The sequence below is a fragment of the Dendropsophus ebraccatus genome, chromosome 5 (assembly GCF_027789765.1).
Source record: "Dendropsophus ebraccatus isolate aDenEbr1 chromosome 5, aDenEbr1.pat, whole genome shotgun sequence".
In the NCBI taxonomy this organism is placed as follows: domain Eukaryota; kingdom Metazoa; phylum Chordata; class Amphibia; order Anura; family Hylidae; genus Dendropsophus; species Dendropsophus ebraccatus.
The window spans coordinates 143638955-143661329 of record NC_091458.1 but is presented as its reverse complement, the minus strand read 5'-3'; the positions used below and the strand labels follow the sequence as shown (position 1 = coordinate 143661329).

At 45.2% G+C, this 22375-nt stretch overlaps 1 protein-coding gene across 4 annotated transcripts in view; it reads right to left on the bottom strand.

The window, feature by feature from the left end:
- Positions 1 to 22375, bottom strand: part of NAV1 (neuron navigator 1) — a 300773-nt gene that overhangs the window by 226747 nt on the left and 51651 nt on the right. For all 4 annotated transcript variants that reach the window (XM_069971515.1, XM_069971517.1, XM_069971516.1 and 1 more), the window contains exons 4-5: positions 19550 to 19894; positions 5127 to 5265 (exon numbers count right to left, since the gene is read on the bottom strand). In XM_069971515.1, coding sequence (XP_069827616.1) covers positions 5127 to 5265; positions 19550 to 19894 — 484 coding nt within the window. The remainder of the gene's footprint in view (positions 1 to 5126; positions 5266 to 19549; positions 19895 to 22375) is intronic.

Here is a 22375-nt window from a genome sequence, read left to right as displayed (position 1 = left end):
TATAGCAATCAGCATGTGAAGTATAATGTATACTATGTGCATAAACCAGAAAAAACATCAGCAGTATGAAGATACAGGATCGAACTGCAGATCCCCATAATGCAGTAGCGTAGTATAACAGGCTAGAATACAGAAGCAGGGCTGCTGTCAGAGGTCTGTGTGGTCACATGACAGCAATGGGGAAGGGAGGGGGGTGTTCAGCATGGACCAATCAGGAAGTGAGAATCACAGAGCTGTGCAAAAGGACAGTAACAGAAAACTTTCTATACAGCAGTGTGAATGGCTGCGTATTAGCAGGAATGGAGAGGATGGGAAACACAAGGGCTGACCGAGACTGCAGGGAACATAAAGGAATGAGCAGGACATATGTGGGCACATAGAGGGATTACCGCTATGAACAGATTACCTCCACAGTCCTGTCCCCTGATAAAAGCCTCAGCATGAAGTGGATTTGCTATGATTTGGAAGGTGAGGGAGACTTCCTGGGTCAAAGTACAGGGCTGTAGACCCCACTATGCACATCATACACCACTCCCCCCTTCCACCCAGTACCATGAGCTCTTAAACAAAGTTACAAAAAAATTGTGAGCTCTTCTTGCAAAGTGCTCTCAATCCAAGTTACTCTTAAACCAAGGTACCACTGTATTGTTATTGTTGCGATGAAACATATGGAAACCGTAAAAGGTGCAAACTACAGTGATATTATATAAACAAAAACGGTAACAGCAAAAATCAGGGTAATCTGACAAGTGGTCAGATCTATTGAAAAGGTTGAAAGCAAAAAAAAAAAAAAAAAAAAAAAAAAGGACCAAAAGAAAATCCTTGCCTGTCTGGCACTCACTATCCAACATCTCAGCTACAGAGCTTTTCCCTGCTAGGTTTCAAAAACACTGAGCCATATTTGGTTGCTATGGACAAGTTAGACCAGTGTATATTTTACACCCTTTGTTTAAGGGGAAAGGGACGATATCAGGTACAGTAACAAGTGACAGCGATGACAATTAGTTACGGCAACAGGGGACAGGTACAATTATTAGGTAAAGAAACAGAAGACATTGGACAATTATAGTAGAAGGGAATTAATTTGTGTTTGTGCTGTCAATGGCTGGCCCCTCCTGTCATTCTCACTGCAATTGGTCCACCAGTAAAAACTAATGACGCTAATGATGATAGGTCCCTGGCTGGTTGTCAGAACCTGCCACCAGTTGCTGACCTCACTCACAGCTAAACTGTTGCCACGAAACAAAGAGACATCAGAGCATAAGCACCCAAAAAATTGTTTGGTACGGGTATAAACACACACACCGTATACGCAGAGTATTTACTGCTGCGATATGCAGCAAATACGCAGCAGATTAGATCTAAATAACTGAACACAGCATCAAATCTTCACCATCAAATCTGCTGCAGATCTGCTGCGTATACAATGTGTGTGTTTGTACCCTTAAAGTTCAGAAGTACAGTAAAAACCTCCCATTAGTGATTGTATTTTGAAAACTATAACCCTCAACTCATCTGTTCATCTAGGGGTGTAATGAACATTTGGACCCCATAGGTGTTAAAGGAAGGTTTTTAGCATTGGGTCATGAAAATTTAAATTAACATTTATTCTTAGAAAATTTACATTTAGGGTATAAACCCACACACCGTATACGCAGCGTATTTACTGCTGCGATACGCAGCAAATACGCAGCAGATTAGATCTAAATAACTGAACACAGCATCAAATCTGCACCATCAAATCTGCTGCGTATTTGTTGCGTATCTGCTGCGTATACGGTGTGTGGGTTTGTACCCTTAGGATATAAACACACACACCGTATACACAGCGTATTTACTGCTGCGATACGCAGCAAATACGCCGCAAATACGCAGCAGATTAGATTTAAATAAATGAACACAGCATCAAAGCAGATCTGCTGCGTATTTGCTGCGTATCTGCTGCGTATACGGTGTGTGTGTTTGTACCCTTAGGCCCCGTTCCCACTGAGCAAAACTAGCGGAATTCCACGGAGGAATTGTCCGCCGCGGAATGCCGTTAGCCTCCCGCTCATAATGGGAGTCTATGGGAGGCGCGCGCTCCTGCTCTGTTCATTCTTCAGCGCGGACAGGGCAGGAGCGTGCGCCTCCCATAGACTCCCATTATGAGCGGGAGGCTAACGGCATTCCGCGGCGGACAATTCCGCCACGGAATTCCGCTAGTTTTGCTCAGTGGGAACGGGGCCTTAGGGTACAAACACACACACCGTATACGCAGCAGATCTGCAGCAGATTTGATGGTGCAGATTTGATGCTGTGTTCAGTTATTTAGATATAATCTGCTGCGTATGTGCTGCGTATCACAGCAGAAAATACGCTGCGTATACGGTGTGTGTGTTTGTACGCTTAGGGCCACATGTATCATCCGGCGAACGGATGATTTTCGGCGGAAAGTGCCGATTTGCGTATTTTTTTATACGCAAATGGCCGATTTGCGAATAAAATATTCGCAAATCGGCACTTTCCGCCGAGTACGCCAGGGGGCGGAAAGTGGGCGGAACGGAGGGCGCGATTTACCATCCGTTCCGCCAAAATGTACGCCGAAAACCTACTCCAGTCCTCAAATGGCGTAGGTTTTCGGCGGTGCGCAACGGCGCGCACGGGATTTATGTAGAGGCAGTCCGCCTCTACATAAATCTCCGTAGCGCCGGAGCTGCGGGGGCATTTTTACGTCCGGCATAAAAAACGCTGGACTTAATAAATGCCTCCCTTAGTGTACAAACACACGCACCGTATTTACTGCTGCAATACGCAGCAAATACGCAGCAGATTAGATCTAAATAACTGAACACAGCATCAAATCTGCATCATCAAATCTGCTGCGTATCTGCTGCGTATTTGCTGCATATCTGCTGCATATACGGTGTTAGAGTACAAACACACACACCGTATACGCAGCGTTAGGGTACAAACACACACACCGTATAAGCAGCAGATCTACAGCAGATTTGATGGTGCAGATTTGATGGTGTGTTCAGTTATTTAGATCTAATCTGCTGCGTATTTGCTGCGTATCGCAGCAGTAAATACACTGCGTATACGGTGTGTGTGTTTGTACCCTTAGCTCAATTTACATTTAGCTAAATGTATTCAATTTCTTCTGAGTACATCAGTACCCCATAAGACTATATGGTGCTGTTAGAGCATACAGCAGAAGAGGAGGAGTGCCTATTTTTGTTCAGATTTTGCTGGAGTTTTAGGGTACCATGTCACATATGCACTGACCCTACAGGGTTTCCTATGTTCAATAAGCAGCATTGAAACAATTGCAAACATGGTTAATTGATTTCCAGGCACACACAGCAAGCAACAGCCATGTAAAACAACGGCTGTTGTTATACATCATGTGAACATGGCCTTAAACCACAGATACCAGCACCACCCCGGAGCTGGCTCCTGACGGCGATCGGGTGCACTCTGCTTTATGTACGCCCTGAAAGTGTCCATGTCATTATAACTTTTAAAATATAAATCAACAGCAGACTAGCTGTTATATAGCAGCTTTCAGGAGACTGGACCTGGTTACAGTAAGACCTTATTCACACTATCAGTAGATGAAACGGATGAAAATCAATGCCGAAAAAAAAAAGGACATGTCCTAGTGCGGACCCAGAGCGGACCCAGATTTTTTTACCGATCCTCTCATTGAAATCAATTGTTTACGGATTGTTTACGGATTGCAACATGTTTGGCATACGTATTTCCGTAAAAAAAAAAAATACGGATGACTCATAGGTCACAAGGCTCTATTTCTAAGCAACCACAGGCAGACAAGCGATCATGTGACTTATTTTAGGGGTTGGGCAAACTGGTGCTATTTTTTTTTAACCTACTGAACTTTATTAACTTGTATAAAGCAGTTAGTAGTAAAAACAGATTTACGGAAATACGGATGCAATACAGATGTACTACGGATGTCCAATTCGTAATTTTTAGCAGGTTGTTTCAGGACTAGAAAATATTACTAAACATGTGAATAAGGCCTAAGTATAACTGTTATATAGCTGCCTTCAGGAGAATAGCCCTGGGTACAAGTAAGTAAAGCTGTTATATAGCAGCTTTCAAGAGACTGGACCTCGTTACAGTAAGTATAACTGTTATATAGCTGCCTTCAGGAGACTGGACCTGGATACTGTAGGTAAAGCTGTTATATAGCAGCCATCAGAAGACTTTTCCTGGATTTCAGGTAAGTATAGCTTTGTTTTACAGCATGATAACAAAAATAATAAATGTATATTGCAATGCTGTTGATTCAAAATTTGAAAGTTATAATGACAGGTACACTTGAAGCATGAACAGTATTGCTCCCAGGATATAGTTACACTCTGAATGTATTAAATATACTAGCATTTCTAAAAATGTATTGTTTGAGAGATATATACTTACTCATTTCCCCATGTGCCCACATTGCTTGAAAGGTGTATTCCCATCTCAATGCATCTAAATTGCCCTTTGCATTAGAATTATTTTAGCCATGAATTGTATCTACCAATAAGGGTCTGTTTCCAAGATCTTACTTCCTGGTCGATTCTATAGTGTATGGGTTCTAGGTTTTTATTTTATAATATATGGGACCCCTGGGACTGTGCGTATGCCCAAGAGCTCCCATCCTACCACTTTGACAGTGGTTTTGATTCATGGCTCCTGATGGATCCAGTGCCAGTGCAAGGAGCTTCTGTATGCCGCTATGATTTGTTTCTATGGCAGCTGGGAGTGCGCACAATCAGGCCAGCAGAGTCCTGATGGCCTAAACAGTCGAGATGCACAGTCAAATGGATGTGCTCAACTGTAGTGACTAGAAATAGATAGTAAGCAGAAATATTTGTCACCTTAGATAGACTTAGATAGCTCAGCTCTTGGTTATAGAAGGTCCCTAGTCTTTTAACAAATTTTTTCACGTCAGAGCAAATGGTCCCCTTTAGCAGATGACATGGAAGGAGATGTAGCAGAGCCCAGGGTTTAGGCTCCATTCCCCTTACAGGAGATAATGGCAGAGCAGCAGGAGATACAGGAGAGGACATATCTGCAGATGGAACTAGGACTAAAAACTACACGATTGCGGGATCCCACCCAATGTTTACTCTTACAGCAATCGTTGAGCTTCGCCGTGAAGCTGTTGGTGTGGACGGTAAAGAGGTAAGAGAAGAACTGGCATTGCATTCCTCTGAACTAAGATTTCCAGACGCATCACTCAGGCCGCTGCTTATGGAACTGCTCTCATCCCAACTGTAAATACAATGGTATATAGTTATCAGTGACATGCATTTATCAAAATACATATAGAAATAGAAAAAAATATTTCTATAAACATTTAAATCACTAAAATATTCCAGGTCTAAATGACATGCTATTAAAAAGAAAAAAAAGTTTCACTTGTTTCAAAAGTTGGCCATAACACTATATGGCTCCCACACAGTAAGAGACCGGCCGTTCTGTGACCCCGGCCGGGTCACAGAACGGACAGTCTCTGCACGGTACTTAAGTCCGGCGCATCAGAACCTCCCATAGCACACAGTGAAGCAAGCGGCCAGAGCCGCTCGCTTCACTGTGTGAACTGACAGGGTTTCCTACGGCCGCAATTCATTAAATTGCGGCTGCATAAAACTGACATGTCAGTTATTTGCGGCGACGCACGGGATCCCGGCCGGAGCGTATACGATGTGTATATGCTCCGGCCGGGATATCATAGCAGAATAGGCTATGTTCCACAACGTGAAAAGTACGGCCGTTGTTACCGATGGCAACAATGACCGTACTTTTACGTAGTGTGAACATAGCCTAACAACTGATAGTCATAGGCATAAACAATACTCTGCAACTGCAAGGGTTTTAAAATCATTTTGCAATTTTATTAGTAGAGAAATGACAGAAGAGGATGTATGTAAGTAGGTCATTCCGGTAAGCAAAAACTAAATGAAAATACATTAATTATACAGTAAAAGACCAATTAAACCGAAAATGTGACAAATTGTGTTTTCAAGGTTAATAAAAATAATATACTTTTATTAACATAAAAAAAGTACACAACACGTGGACACACCATAAGAATGGTTGTTCTAAATTCCTTTTGTCAGGACAGTACTTACACAGTCTGATTGCAGCATCCCTTTTTAGGATAAAGGTTTTTAGGACCCCAAAAGAATAATAAAATAGTAATTTAAAGGGGTATTCCGCTCAAAAGGACGGAGAGTCATTGGCTGAGCGGGCTGTTACCCCGAGACAAGTCTGTCTCAGAAGTTGAGGCGGGATCTTCTTGGCCAGGACCTAAAGATGCCATAGGACAATACCGGGGGAGTGCAGAAAGGTAAGAATATGCTGTTTATTATGTTAAATATATCAAAAAAGTATTTTTGAGCAGAATACCTCTTTAATATCCTGCCATAAACCATTCAACATTTGATTACGTACATATACAACATACATTTAGAGATGACTTTACAATAAGGCCCACCAGATTATGTGTTTGGGGCGCATAGTTTACTATTTAAAAGGTCACTGTCATTTTTAAACTTCTCTCCATTTGACAGCCTATGTGATTCTTAACACTTTTATAAATTTAGGCACTTTATCAAAAATTTCTTACCCCAGAAAAGCCACAAAAGTCCTGGCCACTAGGTGCCTCCCTTCCCAGCAATTTCCTGTTGACTGCAAATTAGGAGAATCCTGTCTCTAGTAACAAACCCAGCTGGATGAATTACAGCAAGCGAGGTTGGGACTTAGCAATTGGTCTCTCCTGATGAGCAGAGTAGCCTTTGCCATGTACCTGCACTGTCTAGGCAAGGTAAATCAAGGCTTCCTTCTCATCTCAGCAGTAGAACTTGTTGTAAAGTTTTCCTTGCGCTAATGCTGCTGCTTATTTTCTTTCTGGTCACAGCACCTTGCAAAACAAGTACTGTAATCAATTCTCCACCACATAGTATTTGGACTGCACTCTATAAATGACCCCCCTGCAGTGTGTTCAGTGCTTTAGGTAATTATTACTAGAGATGAGCGAAGCAGCCACAAATTCGATTTGCAAGGTTCGCAAATTTTGGGCAAAATTTAATTATATTTGCGAATCAAATGCAAATGAATCTCAATAAAACAGCCAAACTATAGTAGTTATAGTTATAGTAGTCGGACTATGACAGAGTAGTGATTTTTTTTCAACAGATGTTGTTGTTAATGTGTCAAAAATTAGAAGATGAAGATTTAAAAAAAATGTCAATCATTCAATTTCTGGCATGGACAGCAGTGGCAAAACAGCAACATAAAATATATAAACTTTCTAATTAACCACTTGACACATTCCAATCCCCCTTCAAGTACCCTTTCACCTCCCCTTGTGTGGTACCCAAGGGGCACCAATATAAGTGGCAATTTAATTTATTTTTCAATTTATTTCATTTTCATTTTTAAGGGGTTGGCCACTTTATAGTAAAATTGTTTTATGTGTAGCATAAGTAAGTTTATTTACAGCACTTACTGACTGCAGCTCCGAGTGTACCTCATAGATCTAAAATCAGACTTCCCTCCTCCAGACTGTGCTGCCCTGCTCTGTGGTGTTTCTGTCCATAAGATGGCCAACATTGAGGAGCATGTGACCATGCCCCGCCTTTAGTATCCTCCATAGGCATATACTGGCTCAGTGGTGGAAACTGGGGGCTGGGGTGTGGTCACATGCTCCTCCATGTCAGCCATCTTATGGACAGACTCACCACAGAGCAGGGAAGCCCAGCCTGGCGGAGGGGAGTCCGATTTCAGCACACAGGGAGCTGCTGTCAGAATATATAGTGCGTAATCCGCTGCTGATCCAGTGTCAGTGCATCCCAATGAGAAAACATACTCGCAAGGAGATTGATTTCCCGCTGCGAATATGTAAGTTAACCCCCCAGCGGTCAGAGCATACATCACCTCCTCCCTGCTCCGGCTTGCTCCAGGGGTTCTCAGCAGAACGTCCCGCTCAGCCAATCAGTGGCTGTGGTGGGGCAGCACACTGATTGGCTGAGCGGGACCAATCGGGACCAAACGCTGGGAACCCCCGCAGCAAGTCAGAGCAAGGAGGAGGTGATGTATGCTCTGGCCGCCGGAGGGGGTCAACTTACATATTCGCAGCGGGATATCAATCCGCTGTGGATCCGGTGTGTGTGAAGGTACCCTTAATGTAGATGTAGAGTGACCCAGCGTGAGCTGCAGTCTGGTAACAGTTCAACTAACGGATTAACAGTCTTCAGGAAGGAATCAGGGGTCTTGGTAATGGCGATCCCAATAGGCTTGGATGAAAGTTGCAGCTCCCAGTAAGACCACAATGGTTAGGCAAATACTAGCCAGGTTGGTACTGTGGAAAAAAATCCTTCAAAGTTCCAGCTCCACAACAATCAACAATCCTGGTGCCAGCACTCATCAGAAGGGTCCTAATGTTGTAGTGCCTACATTCGTGCCAAGGGCAGGACGTTTCTTCTTCCCTGTGTTCTGTCATGTCTCAGCCAAAGGTCAGCTTTCAAGGACCATCAGCAAGAGAGCTTCTATCAAGACTAGCACTCAACCCCCCACCACCACCCCGGAGTCTCAGCCTCTGGATCTTTTGGAGGAATGTCAGGACAGTCAGCGATTGGAAAGCAGCACTGAGACTCCACAAATCTATCAGGATAGCAAAGGAGGGGCAGTTAACAACAAAAGTACGAGACTGCAACTCATCTAGAGTTTACAGGAGAAAAAAAAAGAGGCCTTCAAAGAAAAGAACATGGTCCGTACAGTCAAGCATGGCGGAGGTTCCCTGATGTTTTGGGGTTGGTTTGCTGCCTCTGGCACTGGACTGCTTGACCGTGTCCATAGCATTATGAAGTCTGAAGACTACCAACAAATTTTGCAGCTTAATTTAGGGCCTAGTGTGAGAAAGCTGTTTCTACCTCAGAGGTCATGGGTCTTCCAGCAGGACAATGACCCAAAACACACTTCAAAAAGCACTTGAAATGGTTTGAGAGAAAGCACTGGAGACTTCTAAAGTGGCCAGCAATGAGTCCAGACCTGAATTCCATAGAACACCTGTGGAGAGATCTCAAAATGGCATTTTGGAGAAGGCACCCTTCAAATCTCATTGATGGTTACCGGAAGTGGTTGTTCGCAGTTATTTTGTCTAAAGGTTGTGCTACCAAGTAATAGGCTGATGGTACCAATACTTTTGCCCGGCCCATTTTTGGAGTTTTGTGTAAAATGATCAATGATTTGACATTTTTTTCATCCTCTTTTGTGTTTTTTCATTGCAAGCAAAATAAATGAAGGTATTATCACCAAAGCATTTGTGATTTCAATCATTTTCTGGAAGAAATTGAGTATTATCTGACAGAATTGCAGGGGTGCCAATACTTTTGGCCAGCACTGTACGTGAAGTCTCGGTCCCCAAATGTCATCATCATCTTCAGGGGATGAAGATGGATTTGTTTCACCGAGCCAGCTTCAGGTCCTATCCACAGCTCGTTGTTCCAGAGGCAAAATAATGGACAGGCACATTATTCTAACGCCTGTTCTAAAGATCGGAAGTCTCTGTACTTGGGAATAGCAGCTACTGGTAATGAACTCCAGGAGGAGGGCCCGCGAGGAAGCAATGTGAGTGGAGAGTATCCTTTTGGGTTTTTTTTATATTTCACATGGAAGCTACTACACAGGGGGGTATGGAGGGGCTATACTATATTGGGGCTCCAAAGGGGGTCTATACTATGTAGGGGGGGGCTATACTAAGTGGGGGCTGCACAGGGGGGCTATACTATTTGGGGGTTGCACAGGGAAGGGCTATACTATGTTGGGCTACTTGGGGGCTATACTAAGTGGGTGTTACAAAGGGGGCTATACTATGTGGGGGCTACAAAGGGGGCCATACTATGTGGGGGCTACACAGGGAGGACTATTTTATGTGGGGACCAGACAGAGGCAATATACTAAGTGGGGGCTGCAAAGAGGGGATATACTATGTGGGTGCTACACCCAGGGTGCTATACTTTGAGAGGCCTATACTATTTGGAAGCTCCTGCATAGGATTGGGGCCTATACTATATCTAGGCTGCTATGTGGGGGTGGGCTATATTATACGGGGACTACAGCACAGGGGGACGTATGCTATACGTATGCTGGATATATGGGACTACCACATAGACGAGCTAATACAATATAGGGAAACAAATATAGCCTAAATTACACTGCTCAATAAATAAAGGAAACACTCCACTGTCCCACTGCAGCCACTGACCCACTGAGCGTGCAGCCACTGAACGGGCCACCCAAAGAAGCAAGCGGGAAAGCAACAGGTAAGCACTGTGTCTTCATTATTTTTAACATTACAGCAGCATAATATCTAACTATTACAAAGCTATATTACTGTATTCTCATAGCGGAATAAAAATCTGTGAAATTCGCTGCAATATGGTAGGAGCAGAAAGGTACTTCCTGCTCTAGTTCAGCCTCCCTGCCATCAAGGAAGTGTAACTTTCGAGACAGGGGCAGCAGGTACTGTATTGCGTTCCACATAGGTAGGTAAAAAAAATATCTATATTGTTAACCAGTGGCTGCACAATGTTACCTTTCCTGTTCCCGGATAACTACTTTGAATGGATTGTCCAGTGTTAGGCAACTTTTAATATATTGCAGCTAGTATAGAAAACAATAAAGAGCTTATCCTTACCTCTCTGCTCTCCCCTGGTGTCCCCTGCTGACTGCAGAGCCTCCCCTTCCGAGACTAACTCATTTTGGGAGTGACTGCCTACTCAGCCAATCACTGACTGAGATGGGACAGCGCCGCGGCCGATGTTTGGTTGAGCGAGCTGCCACACCCAAGACAACTAATGGTGCGTTTACACAGGCAGATTTATCTTACATTCTTGAAGCCAAAGCCAGGAGCAGACGATAAACAGGGAATGGGTCATAAAGGAAAGACTGAGATTTCTCCTCTTTTCAAATCCATTCCTGGTTTTGGCTTTCAAAATCTGTCAGATAAATCTCTCTGTGTAAACGCACCATTAGGGTCCATTTACACAGAAAGATTATCTGACAGATTATCTGCCAAAGATTTGAAGCCAAAGCCAGGAATTTGGATTTGAAAAGAGTAGAAATCTCAGGTTTTCCTTTATGACCTGATCTCTATTTATAGTCTTTTCCTGGCTTTGGCTTCAAATCTTTGGCAGATAATCTGTCAGATAATCTTTCTGTGTAAATGGATCCTTAGGGTACTATTACACGGAATGAGTATTGTTCCATGTAATAAATACAAAGATCAGCCGATGACAACGATCATCGGCTGATCGTTGATATCGGTTCTGACCTATTTTGGTCGGGCGCCGACCACGCACCGCTACGTGTAATAGCGGTGCGCGGGCGGCGACTAACGATATACACTACCTATCCACGTTCCAGGGCTGCGGTCTTCTTCTCCCCGAGTCCCGCGCTCTGTAACGTCAGAGGGGCCTGTCAGCTGACAGGCTGCCCGGCAAATCACAGGCCGCGGCAGTCCCGGCCTGTGATTAGCTGAGAGGCCTGTCAGCTGACAGGCCACTCTGACGTTACAGCGCGCGGGACCCGGGGAGAAGAAGACCGCAGCAGCAGCCCTGGAACATGGATTGGTAATGTATACAGTTATGCAAGGGCTGCAAGGACATCGGTAATGTCCCTGCAGCCCTTGTTTAACGATTATCGGACCGTGTAATAGGCCCAGTAAACGAGCGGCGATATAGCAGATCGCTGCTCGTTTACAGGTATTATCGGGCCTTGCTCGGCCCGTTTAATACCACCCTAAGGGCTCGTTCCCACTGAGCAAAAGCAGCTGAATTTCTGCGCTGAATCAGCGCTGAAATTTCAGCCGTTAAAATAGGTGCAGAGCTAATTTCCATTGTGTTGAATGGAAATTCTGCTCTGCAGTTCACACAGTGGAATTTCCGCACTGAACTAATCCGCTTTCCGCCAGAAGAATGAACATGTTCATTCTTCCGCTAGCGGAAGCCTATACAATCCAATGGGGCTCTGATTTTCAGTTTCAGCGCGGAATACGCGCGTATTCAGCGCGGAATACAAGCGTAATACAAGCGGAAATTACTCGCTGAATCAGCGTGGAAATGGGGAAAAGGGGGGGAGGAGGATTCTAGTATATGTTCTGGTATAGTCTAGTTTACTCACTAAATACTCGCTGAATTTCAGCGCTGAATGCATGCGGATTCAGCGCGGATTCCTCGAGTATTCCGCGCTGAATTTGTCAAGAGCTGATTACGAGCTGAACACTTTCCTAGCAGAATACGCAGGGATTCTGCTTACATTCTGCTTATATTCTGCTCGGAATTCAGCGTCAGTTGATTTCAGGCAGAAATATTTCCTTGCGTAATCCGCTCCTTTTGCTCTGTGTGAACGAGCCCTTAGTCTTGGAAGTGGAGGCTCTGCAGTCTGGGGAGACACCGCAACAGGACAGGAGCGTGGAGGAAAAGGATACGCTTTTTATTGTTTTCTATATGCCAGTAGCAATATATTAAAGGTTACCTAACACCAGACAACAACCCCTTTAATACAGGTATCCATGAATTGTATTGAGAGAGCTGTGCCTCTGTGACAAGCTAAATGCTACATTTTGTCAATTTAGTAAAGCACATCTGGATAATGGTAAGAAATGACGTCAGGGTTATTCTCAAGATAGCTACATACATCCATGAGTGTCCATCTGTGTACAAAATATCAGCATCAAATTTCTTCTTGCAGATCCACACCCCTTCACATATAAAAGAACAAAATTGCTCTGCCCACAGAATCAGTCACAAAGCACAACTTTCTCATAGAAATATAGCTTAAATACCATAACAGCTTCTGGATACACGTACTTTAATAGAAATACAGTTCATACATTTCTAACAACCAAAACACATATTGGTATAACATACACTCATTAGAACGTCTACAAATTCAGATTTTTTTTATAAAGCTAACAGACATCCATATACTAGAACGCATCCTGCCTGATGTCCTGTCATACAATACCTTTCCATGACTTGCTCTGTGACAACTGTTCTTTAAATGGTTTACAGATCTTGAGGGGTATAACAGAAAGATCCCTGCTTAGAGCTAGTGAACACAGATGTGAAACCCTCTATTTCCAGCCGTCAGCCAGGAACAGAGCCAACAGATTACTAACCCTTTTCACACCCTACACAAGACTGAGGCACTCCTCCTCCCATATTAACATATTCATTGCAGGGATACTCTGGGGGGGGGGGCGTGGCGAGCTGCCGATGGAAGCGGTCGCAGGGTGAGGGAGCTCCTGACCCACGCAGCTTATAAAACAGACCCAGACCAGCAAATTTTGACCCCAGCACCCCAGCATCGGTGGAGAGCAGAGAGGAGGACCCCCAGACCACCCCTGCACACAGTGACCCTGGCCCCCGTATCCCGGTCGGCGTACCGGCACCCCGCGCGGAGCGTTGCCGCCTGCAAACCACTGACTTGCAACTCCTGCCTCCTGGGAACAGGCCGCCGCGATATAGCTGGCGCTCACCTCACCCGGCTGGACAGCTTGAGCCGAGTCCCGCCAGGGGCATACAGCACCGGACTCCACGTGCAGCGCCGGCATCTTGCCTTCCAGCACGCAGCTTCAAAAGCCCCGACGGGACAACGTCTTCCCCGCCTCCAGAAAGCAGTGTCCCGGTGGACGAGGGGGAGGCGGAGCGCTCCAGTTTTCAGTAAGTGTGGCCCCCGTAGTTCTACTGACGCCCCCACACCTTAGACGGGTCACGGCTGTCTGCCCTCAGCTGCTGCAGTCACCATACCTGGCGGCCTCCTGTTCTACCGGATCCCGTAGCCTACCCTGTGACCGGAGCCCAGCTCCCAGGGCTGGCCCCTGACCCGTGTTAGAGAGCCCTGCTCTCCTGTTATAGAGCCCTGAATCCGGCTAGAGGCCCACAGTCTGGGGAAACACATGCTGCGGCGCCATATTGCGGCCCACGCGCCTCTTCAGCAGCACAGGCATATTAACCCCCTCTCTGCCTCCTGCTACCAGCAGCAGTACAACTTCCCCGCTTCTAGTCAACGAGCACACTAGTCACACTGCCCTGGACCCCCATTCTCCTTCCTGCTCCCCTGGTACCACTTCTGCTCGGTCCAACAGACTCTTAAAGGGCCAGCAGCGCATTCACACCTATATGATGGCTGCTACTCCGAAACCGTCTAAAAAAGATAAAAACAAGTCTAGTGGAGACAGTATGTCTGCTTCCCTCTCTAAAACCTCTCAAGCAGCTACCAGATCAGGTACCCAGCGCAATCCAGGGGGCAGACATTCAGACTCTGACGCCTCGTTCCTGGGCCCATCCTCCTCCCCACAGGGAATGCGTGATATGCTTTCGCAATATCCAACATATTGCATTACGGGTAGAAACCCTGGAGGAGGACCATGAATCTACTCGTGCCTATATCTCCAACCTTCAGTCCACCGTTTCTGCTCAAGCTTCCGCCTTAGACGACATGCAGCACCACATCGAACATCTCGATAACAGAGGCAGACGCAATAACATAAGGGTGCGGGGACTCCCGGAAGCAACGCAGGACAATGACCTGGTCTCTACCCTAGAGGGCCTCTTCAACATGCTCCTGGGAGAACCATCTACTCATAAAATCAAATTTGATAGAGCTCACCGTGCTCTAAAGCCCAAACCCACCTCTGGAGCCCCTAGAGATGTCATCTGCTGCCTACATGATTACTCGTTAAAGGAAAGCATTATGGCAAAAGCCCGCTCGCTCCGAGAACTGGACTTTGATGGAGCCCAAATACAACTTTTTCCGGATCTCTCCTGGATCACTTTACAGAAGCGTCGAATTCTTAGGCCGCTGCTGAGCATCCTACGAGATCATGATGTGTCATACAGATGGAACTTTCCTTTTGGTCTCACCGCCAGACGAGATGGACGCTCTGCTGTTTTCAACAATCTTGCTGATCTCCCTGCGTTCTGCGATGCTCTGGATCTGCCGGCCCCGAAAATAACTAACTGGACTGTTGCTCCCCCGCCCCAAGTCTGGCACTCCTCTAGCCAGAAGAGGAGCCGCTCACGCTCTCCTCCTGGTCCCATCGACTGAAGTGGCTCTTCTCATAAGTGCTGGGGGTGTATCTTCCGTTCCCCTGCTTTCTACTTTAACCTTTGATGTTCCATTTGCTCATAGTCTGGGTCTCATCGTATTGTTAATTTTTCTGACATAGCTGTGTGGTTCAGTTGTGTTCTTTGCCTATGTATGTTCTGTTCTCTTTGGTGGTTCCTTCCTCCCCCGTGGGGCCGCCAGTTGACAACTATCGAGTTGTGTTGGCATTGTTCTTGCCTTAGTGCGGGCTATTCGGGCCTGCGCATTGGGCCTTGAGCCCTTATCTCCTTTTGATCTTTTATTTGTTATATGTTGTTGGGTGTTTCTTGTTTGTCTGTCCCCCTCCCCTTGCTTCTTTTTCCCTTTTTTCCTAGGATTATACGTCGGCTGGTGATACCTCGGAGGTTAGTCCTTTTGGGTCGTCAAGATTGGGTGAGTGCCTACATCAGCATAGTGGGCCCTTGGGCGACAGAGGCTCAGCGGGCCCCTTTGTGGAGCAAATCATGTGGCGACACTAAAACAGCAGGTATAGTTAGACCCCCTCAGTGCCCCATATAGTAAATAGACGTTCTCTGGCATACTTGAGAAAGGCTCTAAGTAGTAGTTGAAATGTTGCGCTTTTGGACTTTTGGATATCCAGTGACTTACAGGTGATGTCTTCCCTGGTCAGAGTTGTTCAGTTTTCTTTTTCTTTCCATCCGGCCCAAGCCACGACTCTTCTTTCCAGAATCTGTCAGAGAAACATTTTAGCTTCTTTGGTCCAGCACATTGGTGCCCCCATATACAATAGTCCCCCCTCCCTTTGTAATATGCCCATATACAATAGCCCCCCCTCCCTTTTAATATGCCTATATACAATAGTCCCCCCTCCCTTTTAATATGCCCATATACAATAGTCCCCCCTCCCTTTGTAATATGCCCATATATACGACCCCCCCCTTTGTAATATCATAATACAGAATAGCCCCCCCCCTTGTAACATCCCCATAAAGATTCGGCATACCCTTTGTAATATCCCCATATAGAATATGCAGGCCCCGTGGGAAACAAAAGAAAAAACATATTCACCTGTCTCTGCCACATCGATCCCGAGCAGCACCGTCTTCTTCTTTTTCCTGTTCCCGGCGGCGTCTTCTGCTCTGCCTTCCTGGATCCTCTGCGGCGCGTCCAGGAAGTGACGTCAGCCGTCAGGGGAGTGCTGCAGACGTGCCTGCGTGTGGCACGTTTGCTACACAGAGGAGGATCTTTAGGGGCAGAGCAGGCCGGGCAGAGCAGCTGAGTGAGTAGCACGGCGGCCGGCCGCGCTGTTCGCAACAGCTGCAGAGGGCCGCCGGTGTGAAACCGTCGGTCCAACAATCTGGGGATGCATCCCTTCACCAGGCAGCAGGGATGCGGGCGGCATTGCTCCGGTGGCTAATCATTCCGGTGGGCAAGTGCCGGGGGGCCCCCTGAGGGCCCGTGGGCCCCAGGACTTGCCCGAGTAAGCCGAGTGCTGACGCCGGCCCTGGTTAAGTGTATATCCCTCAATGTAAAAGGCCTCAACTCCAATGTCAAGAGGCGCCTTCTCCTGAGGGAACTTCGCAACCTCCATGCAGATGTTGCCTTCCTCCAGGAGACCCACTTTGATCAGGACGCGACCTTTAGATTTGCCCGTCATTTCTTTCCCACGGTTATTTCTGCTACCAGGGGTAACAAGACGGCGGGAGTAGCTATCTTGTTCTCCCATGCTTGCCCTATTCAGATTACCTCCTCTTTCGCTGACCCAGGTGGGCGATATGTTATCGTGGACGGGACTCTACAAGGTTGTCAATTTATCTTCTGCAACGTGTATGCCCCTAACAAGTCTCAAATACCCTTTCTCCGTAGGGTTCTCAATAAATTGTCAAAATAACCCCCGACTCCTCGGATCCTGGGTGGAGATTATAATTTACATTTTTCGGAGAAAATGGACAGGCACTATGTGGATGACCGACCTACTCCGTCAGAACAAACAAAACTTTCAACCCAGTTCCGCAAGCTCATACGCACCCATAAGTTGTATGACCTATGGCGTCTCGATCATCCCACGGAGAGGGGGTATACCTTTTTCTCCCACCCTCACAAACTACATTCCCGCATAGATTACTTTTTTGGTAATATTCCCTCGGTGCGCCTCCTACAGAGTGATACTCTAGACCCCATCTCTTGGTCTGACCACGGCCCGGTAATAGTTCAATTTAAGGCCGTCCTGTCCCCGATACGTCAATGTCACTGGCGCCAGTCACCCGAGATTCAATTAAGCTGAGTATTTCCAATTACTTTCTAGAAAACGGGGGATCTGTTTCCTTGGAGGGACTCTTATGGGAGGCCCACAAAGCTGTGGTCCGGGGTCATTGCATAGCGGTTAGTTCGCGTCAGAAGAGGGACTCCTTACTCGCCCTCCAGACGGCCAAATCCTCTATAGCCTCTCTAGAGCAGCTATTGGCCAGGCGTCCCTCCCTGGGTATCCTGCGGAGGCTTACGGCGGCTAGAGAACGCCTAAAGGAACTTTCTCTGCACAAAGTTGAGAAGCTTCCTCTCTACTCGAAGCAACACTTCTACAAGAAGGGTAATAAAGCTCATACTCTCCTGGCGCGGATGCTAAACGACCGCGCAGTCGCTCAGTCTCCGCAGGTCCTTAGGGATTCTACAGGGACCCTGCGATACCATTCCAAGGACATCTCCTCTATCTTCCTTCAATATTACTCAAAACTTTACTCCCTTCCATCTTCCTTACCGTCGGATACCATCTCTGACTGCTGAGGCACTTGAGGAACTAAACACGCCAATTACTGTGGAAGAGTTGGCAGACGTACTCAAATCTCTCCCATCGGGGCGGGCTCCTGGACCAGACAGTTTTTCCTATCTCTACTACTAAACTTTCTCCTCTGAGCTATCCCCTAAATTACTTTCACTATACAACTCCTTCCTCCAGGGCTCACCTATCCCTACCACTATGTCTCACTCCTTTATCACTCTTATTCCTAAACCGGGAAAAGATCCCATGGATTGTGCAAACTACCGGCCTATAGCCCTTCTGAATTCGGATTTCAAAATATTCACTAAATTGTTAGCTTCCCGGCTGGGGTATTGGCTGCCTTAACGCGGACCAGGTGGGTTTTGTTCCGGGCAGACAGGGCGGTGACAACACAAGGAGGGCAATCGATCTTATTGATGTAGTCAACCAGCAAGAGGAGAGTGCTCTTGTATTGAGCCTTGATGCCGAGAAGGCTTTTGATCGCCTCGGGTGGTCGTTCATGTTTGAGACTCTGCAGAGTTTTGGCTTTGCTGGACCATTCCTGACGGCGATAGAAGCTCTTTATTAGGGCCCCACGGCAGCACTCAAGTTTCCTCATATGCTGTCTGAGACCTTTCCCCTTTCGAATGGTACCCGCCAGGGGTGTCCCCTATCACCCTTGCTCTTTGTCCTCTGCATAGAGCCCCTGGCGGCTGCGGTTCGAAATTGTCCTGTTATTAAAGGAGTCTCGGTTAGAGGTAAAGAGTTTAAAATCATGTTTTTTACTGATGATGATCTCCTCACCCTGTCTGACCCGCTCATTTCCCTACCTAACCTCTGTGCCCTCCTGGATAAGTATGGGTGTCTATCCGGCTACAAGGTCAATACCTCTAAGTCGGAAGCCATGCCGTTGAATATACCCGGACCCCTGGCTGCCCAACTTAGTGCCAATTTTAAATTTAAATGGACTTCGGCTACCATAAAATATTTAGGTGTACGTCTTACCCCCTCCTACCCATCACTCTATGTAACTAACTACCCCCTGCTCTTCCGTGACTTGCGCACCCTTATGTCCAAATGGGGCATGCTTGACAAAGACTCATCGCGAGTCGAAACGTCGTATTGCTTGTGAGCACAATAAAGTTTTGAAGACTTACTTGGAATTTTGGGTGCATAGAATGATGTCTATGGCATGGGCGGAGAGGCACGCGGCCATGAACGGGTACTAGCGCCGGGATCCGCCAGAATTTATCGCCACCGATTCCGTAGTGTGTACCCACCCTTACTTTTTATTTTGTTGCAGATTTTGTGACACAGGCACCTCTACTACCATCAACATTCCTATCTGAAACTGCATGGCAGTCCCCTATTCTGAACAAGCGCTGCTTCACTCTGCTATAATGACAGGCAGCTTCACCCCAGATACTGTATACTGTAATATGAATATACAGTACAAGAGGAGACCCAACTCTGTATAGCGCTGCCACACAACAATAAAAAAGGATACATTTTGAAGTAATATATTACAAAGTAACATAACTTTTTTAAACCAATGTATTAATTAAAAAAATCTCCAGAGAAACCCTTGACTTGTAATAAGGTTATATGTTCAGTTAATCAGGATTTTAATTTTAGCCATAATTGCCCCACCCCATCAGATAAAATACTAATGTTAGTAGAACTTACCTAGTAATGATATCATCATCTTCATGTGTCACCTCTTTTGCCAGCTTACAGTCCGTGTCACTTGCATAACCTGATTTCAATTCCTGTCCACCAGATTCTAGGAGTTCTAAGCGCTGGGTAATGCTGCAGAGTCGTGAACCACCACGAAGAGGCATAGTGTGAGAGAATTGCCAGCCTCCTCCACCATGCTCAGAACGACCACCACCAAGTGAGGGAGCTTCCCCTGCTTGCAAGCGTGGACTAGCCTGTCCATAACGCCAGGACACAGGAGAAGAGCGATTGGACAGACTGGAAATACTGCGAGGGTTGGCATCATCACTGTCATAACATGACATATCCAAAGAGCTAAGAAAAGAAACAAATAAATATTAAAGTTAATATTAAATATTAATTAATAATATTAAATAAAGTTTACAAGAGTCTGGAAAAACTTCCAAACTATCACATTTCATGAAAACATTGGCTTCCTATCCAAAAGGTCTGTCTACATACACACAATACACAATATTACATGGGACAATTATCGTATACTGAGTAAATGAAAACATTGTCAGAGTGAGCAAACACTCATTTGTGGACTAAAAAAAAAGTTAAATTTTTTTTTTATTAAAAATATGCACAATAACATAAAATAAAACTCAATGAATATAAAGTTGAGAAAATGCTGCTTCCCCCCCCCCCCCAAAAAAAGGTCTTGAAAACCCATTGCTTTGTTCAATCTCCAATTCCGAAGAGTTAAAATAAAAGCTGATTGATAATTTACTATTTTCAGAATGTCCTGTCTGCATAAAAATAGGGCATGCACTTATAAAGTTAAAATATCCAGAACTGATTAACCCACAGAAGTAAGTGGGTCCTGTGAACGTCATACAGATTCTATGCATATGTTGTCTGTATTTGCAATTTGTTTCACTGTGAACCCCTGAGTTGTGACATCATTCTAAGCACTCCACTTTTTTTGTGGATTTTGGCCTTGAGGACAGAGCCAATTTTAATTTCTCCAAGGGCGAAGGGGTGTTCAATGCAAAGCATTTACAGTAAAAATGTTGTATTTATTCGGGGGGGGGGGGGGGGGGGGGGGGGGGGGGGGGGGGGGGCAGTACAAATACAAAGATGCCCATGTTTACATAACTTATCCAATATTTTACCATCTTAAAAAAAAAAATGTTACATTTTATACAAATAAATTTATGCTTAAATTAACCTATTGTGACTTCTAAAACAGAATGGGCAGATTGGAGGAACCATAGACCTAGAATTACAGTCTCTACTAAGAAGACAAGTTGAGCACAGGTAGAAGACGGACACAGATTACTGGAAGGTAAGGTGTGGCAAATCTGGAGGAAGCCCTATGCCATGAGTAACCCCACCTGGGGGACAGATACATATATTAACTTAAAGAACAAATGCTTTCCCGTTATAGAGCTCAGGAAAATGGGAGGAGCAAGAGGAAAGGGAAGAAGCGCAGCAGTACTGGTGTCTATGCATTGCCCTGCAAAAGAGTTGACTAGTGGGTGTAGACTGATACAATGTGCTTCAGACTGATATTACAGACTAAAGGCAGGTGCTTTGGCACCGCTGCAGACTTTTCCATGCACAATACAGAGTACTGTGCCAGATGGCCATCGTGTGAGAGGATGTTGCTTGTAAACATCAACAAACCTTTTTTTTTTTAAACTTCATTTATTTCATTTTTTTTACCCTTAAGAACAATGAGCAAAACAATTTATAAAAACAATATAATATAAGCAAGGAAATAAATCATAATTAATCACATGCCAAAAACTAAAAAGACAGACATATCACCTATAGCCTTAATTCTTATTGTATATCAAAACCATCCGATAATACCCCTTAACCCACCCCCCACCCCAAACCCCAATGCTAGGAGGGAGAGCAGGAGAGAAAGAAAAAAAGAGAGAGAAAAAAAAGGAAAAGCGTTATGTCCATATGCCCCACCTTCGTTGATATTTATTCAGGCCTTCTTTTTTCGCTTGAAACCAAACCAATTTATACCCCTTTACCGTTTTTACCGTGTTAAACCATTCTGCTTTAGTTAGTACATCCTGGGAGAACCAATGGTTCAAAACCCTCAACCGTGCATAGAAAGGACTTTTAATATCAATAATTTATTCTCCTCCAAACCCGTTAAGTCCCCCAGGATAGCAACCAACGAGTTTCATAACTGATTTTGGTATCAATTTAATCAAAAACTTGTCTCCAATATTCTTGTATACGAGCACACAACCAAAATAAATGCAATAAATCAGCACCTTCAGTTCCGCACCTAGGACAGGTTGTAGAGTCCCTGAGTCCCATTTTATGTAGTAACTTCGGGGAATGGTAACTAAGGTGCACAATATGGAACTGTACCAGTTTATGTGCTTCGTTAAGCGAAACATTATTAATATTACTAAGAATGTTATCCCACTGTGTTGCCTCAATCTGTCCCAACTGTCTCTCCCATCTGGATCGCTCACATCAGCCCTACCTTGGCCACCCATACTATTCAGAATTTTATATAGAACAGAGATATACTTTTTCTTATTGTCTAACTAAAGAAGTGTTTGAAAAATCAAAGATTGTGAAAGAGAAAACCTATTCACATCTAGTGAACTAGCTCTAGCATGCATGAGCTGATTATAGAAAAATGTATGTTTATCTAATAAACTGTGCGTGAAACAAAGATGCTGCAAAGTGCACATTTCCCCGTCTATAAATAGGTGTGCAACCTTTGTAATACCTTTCTGTTTCCAAAATGCACTATTACAAACTTTTGTGAATTCAGGAATATTATAATTATTCCAAAGTGGAATAAAGACAAGA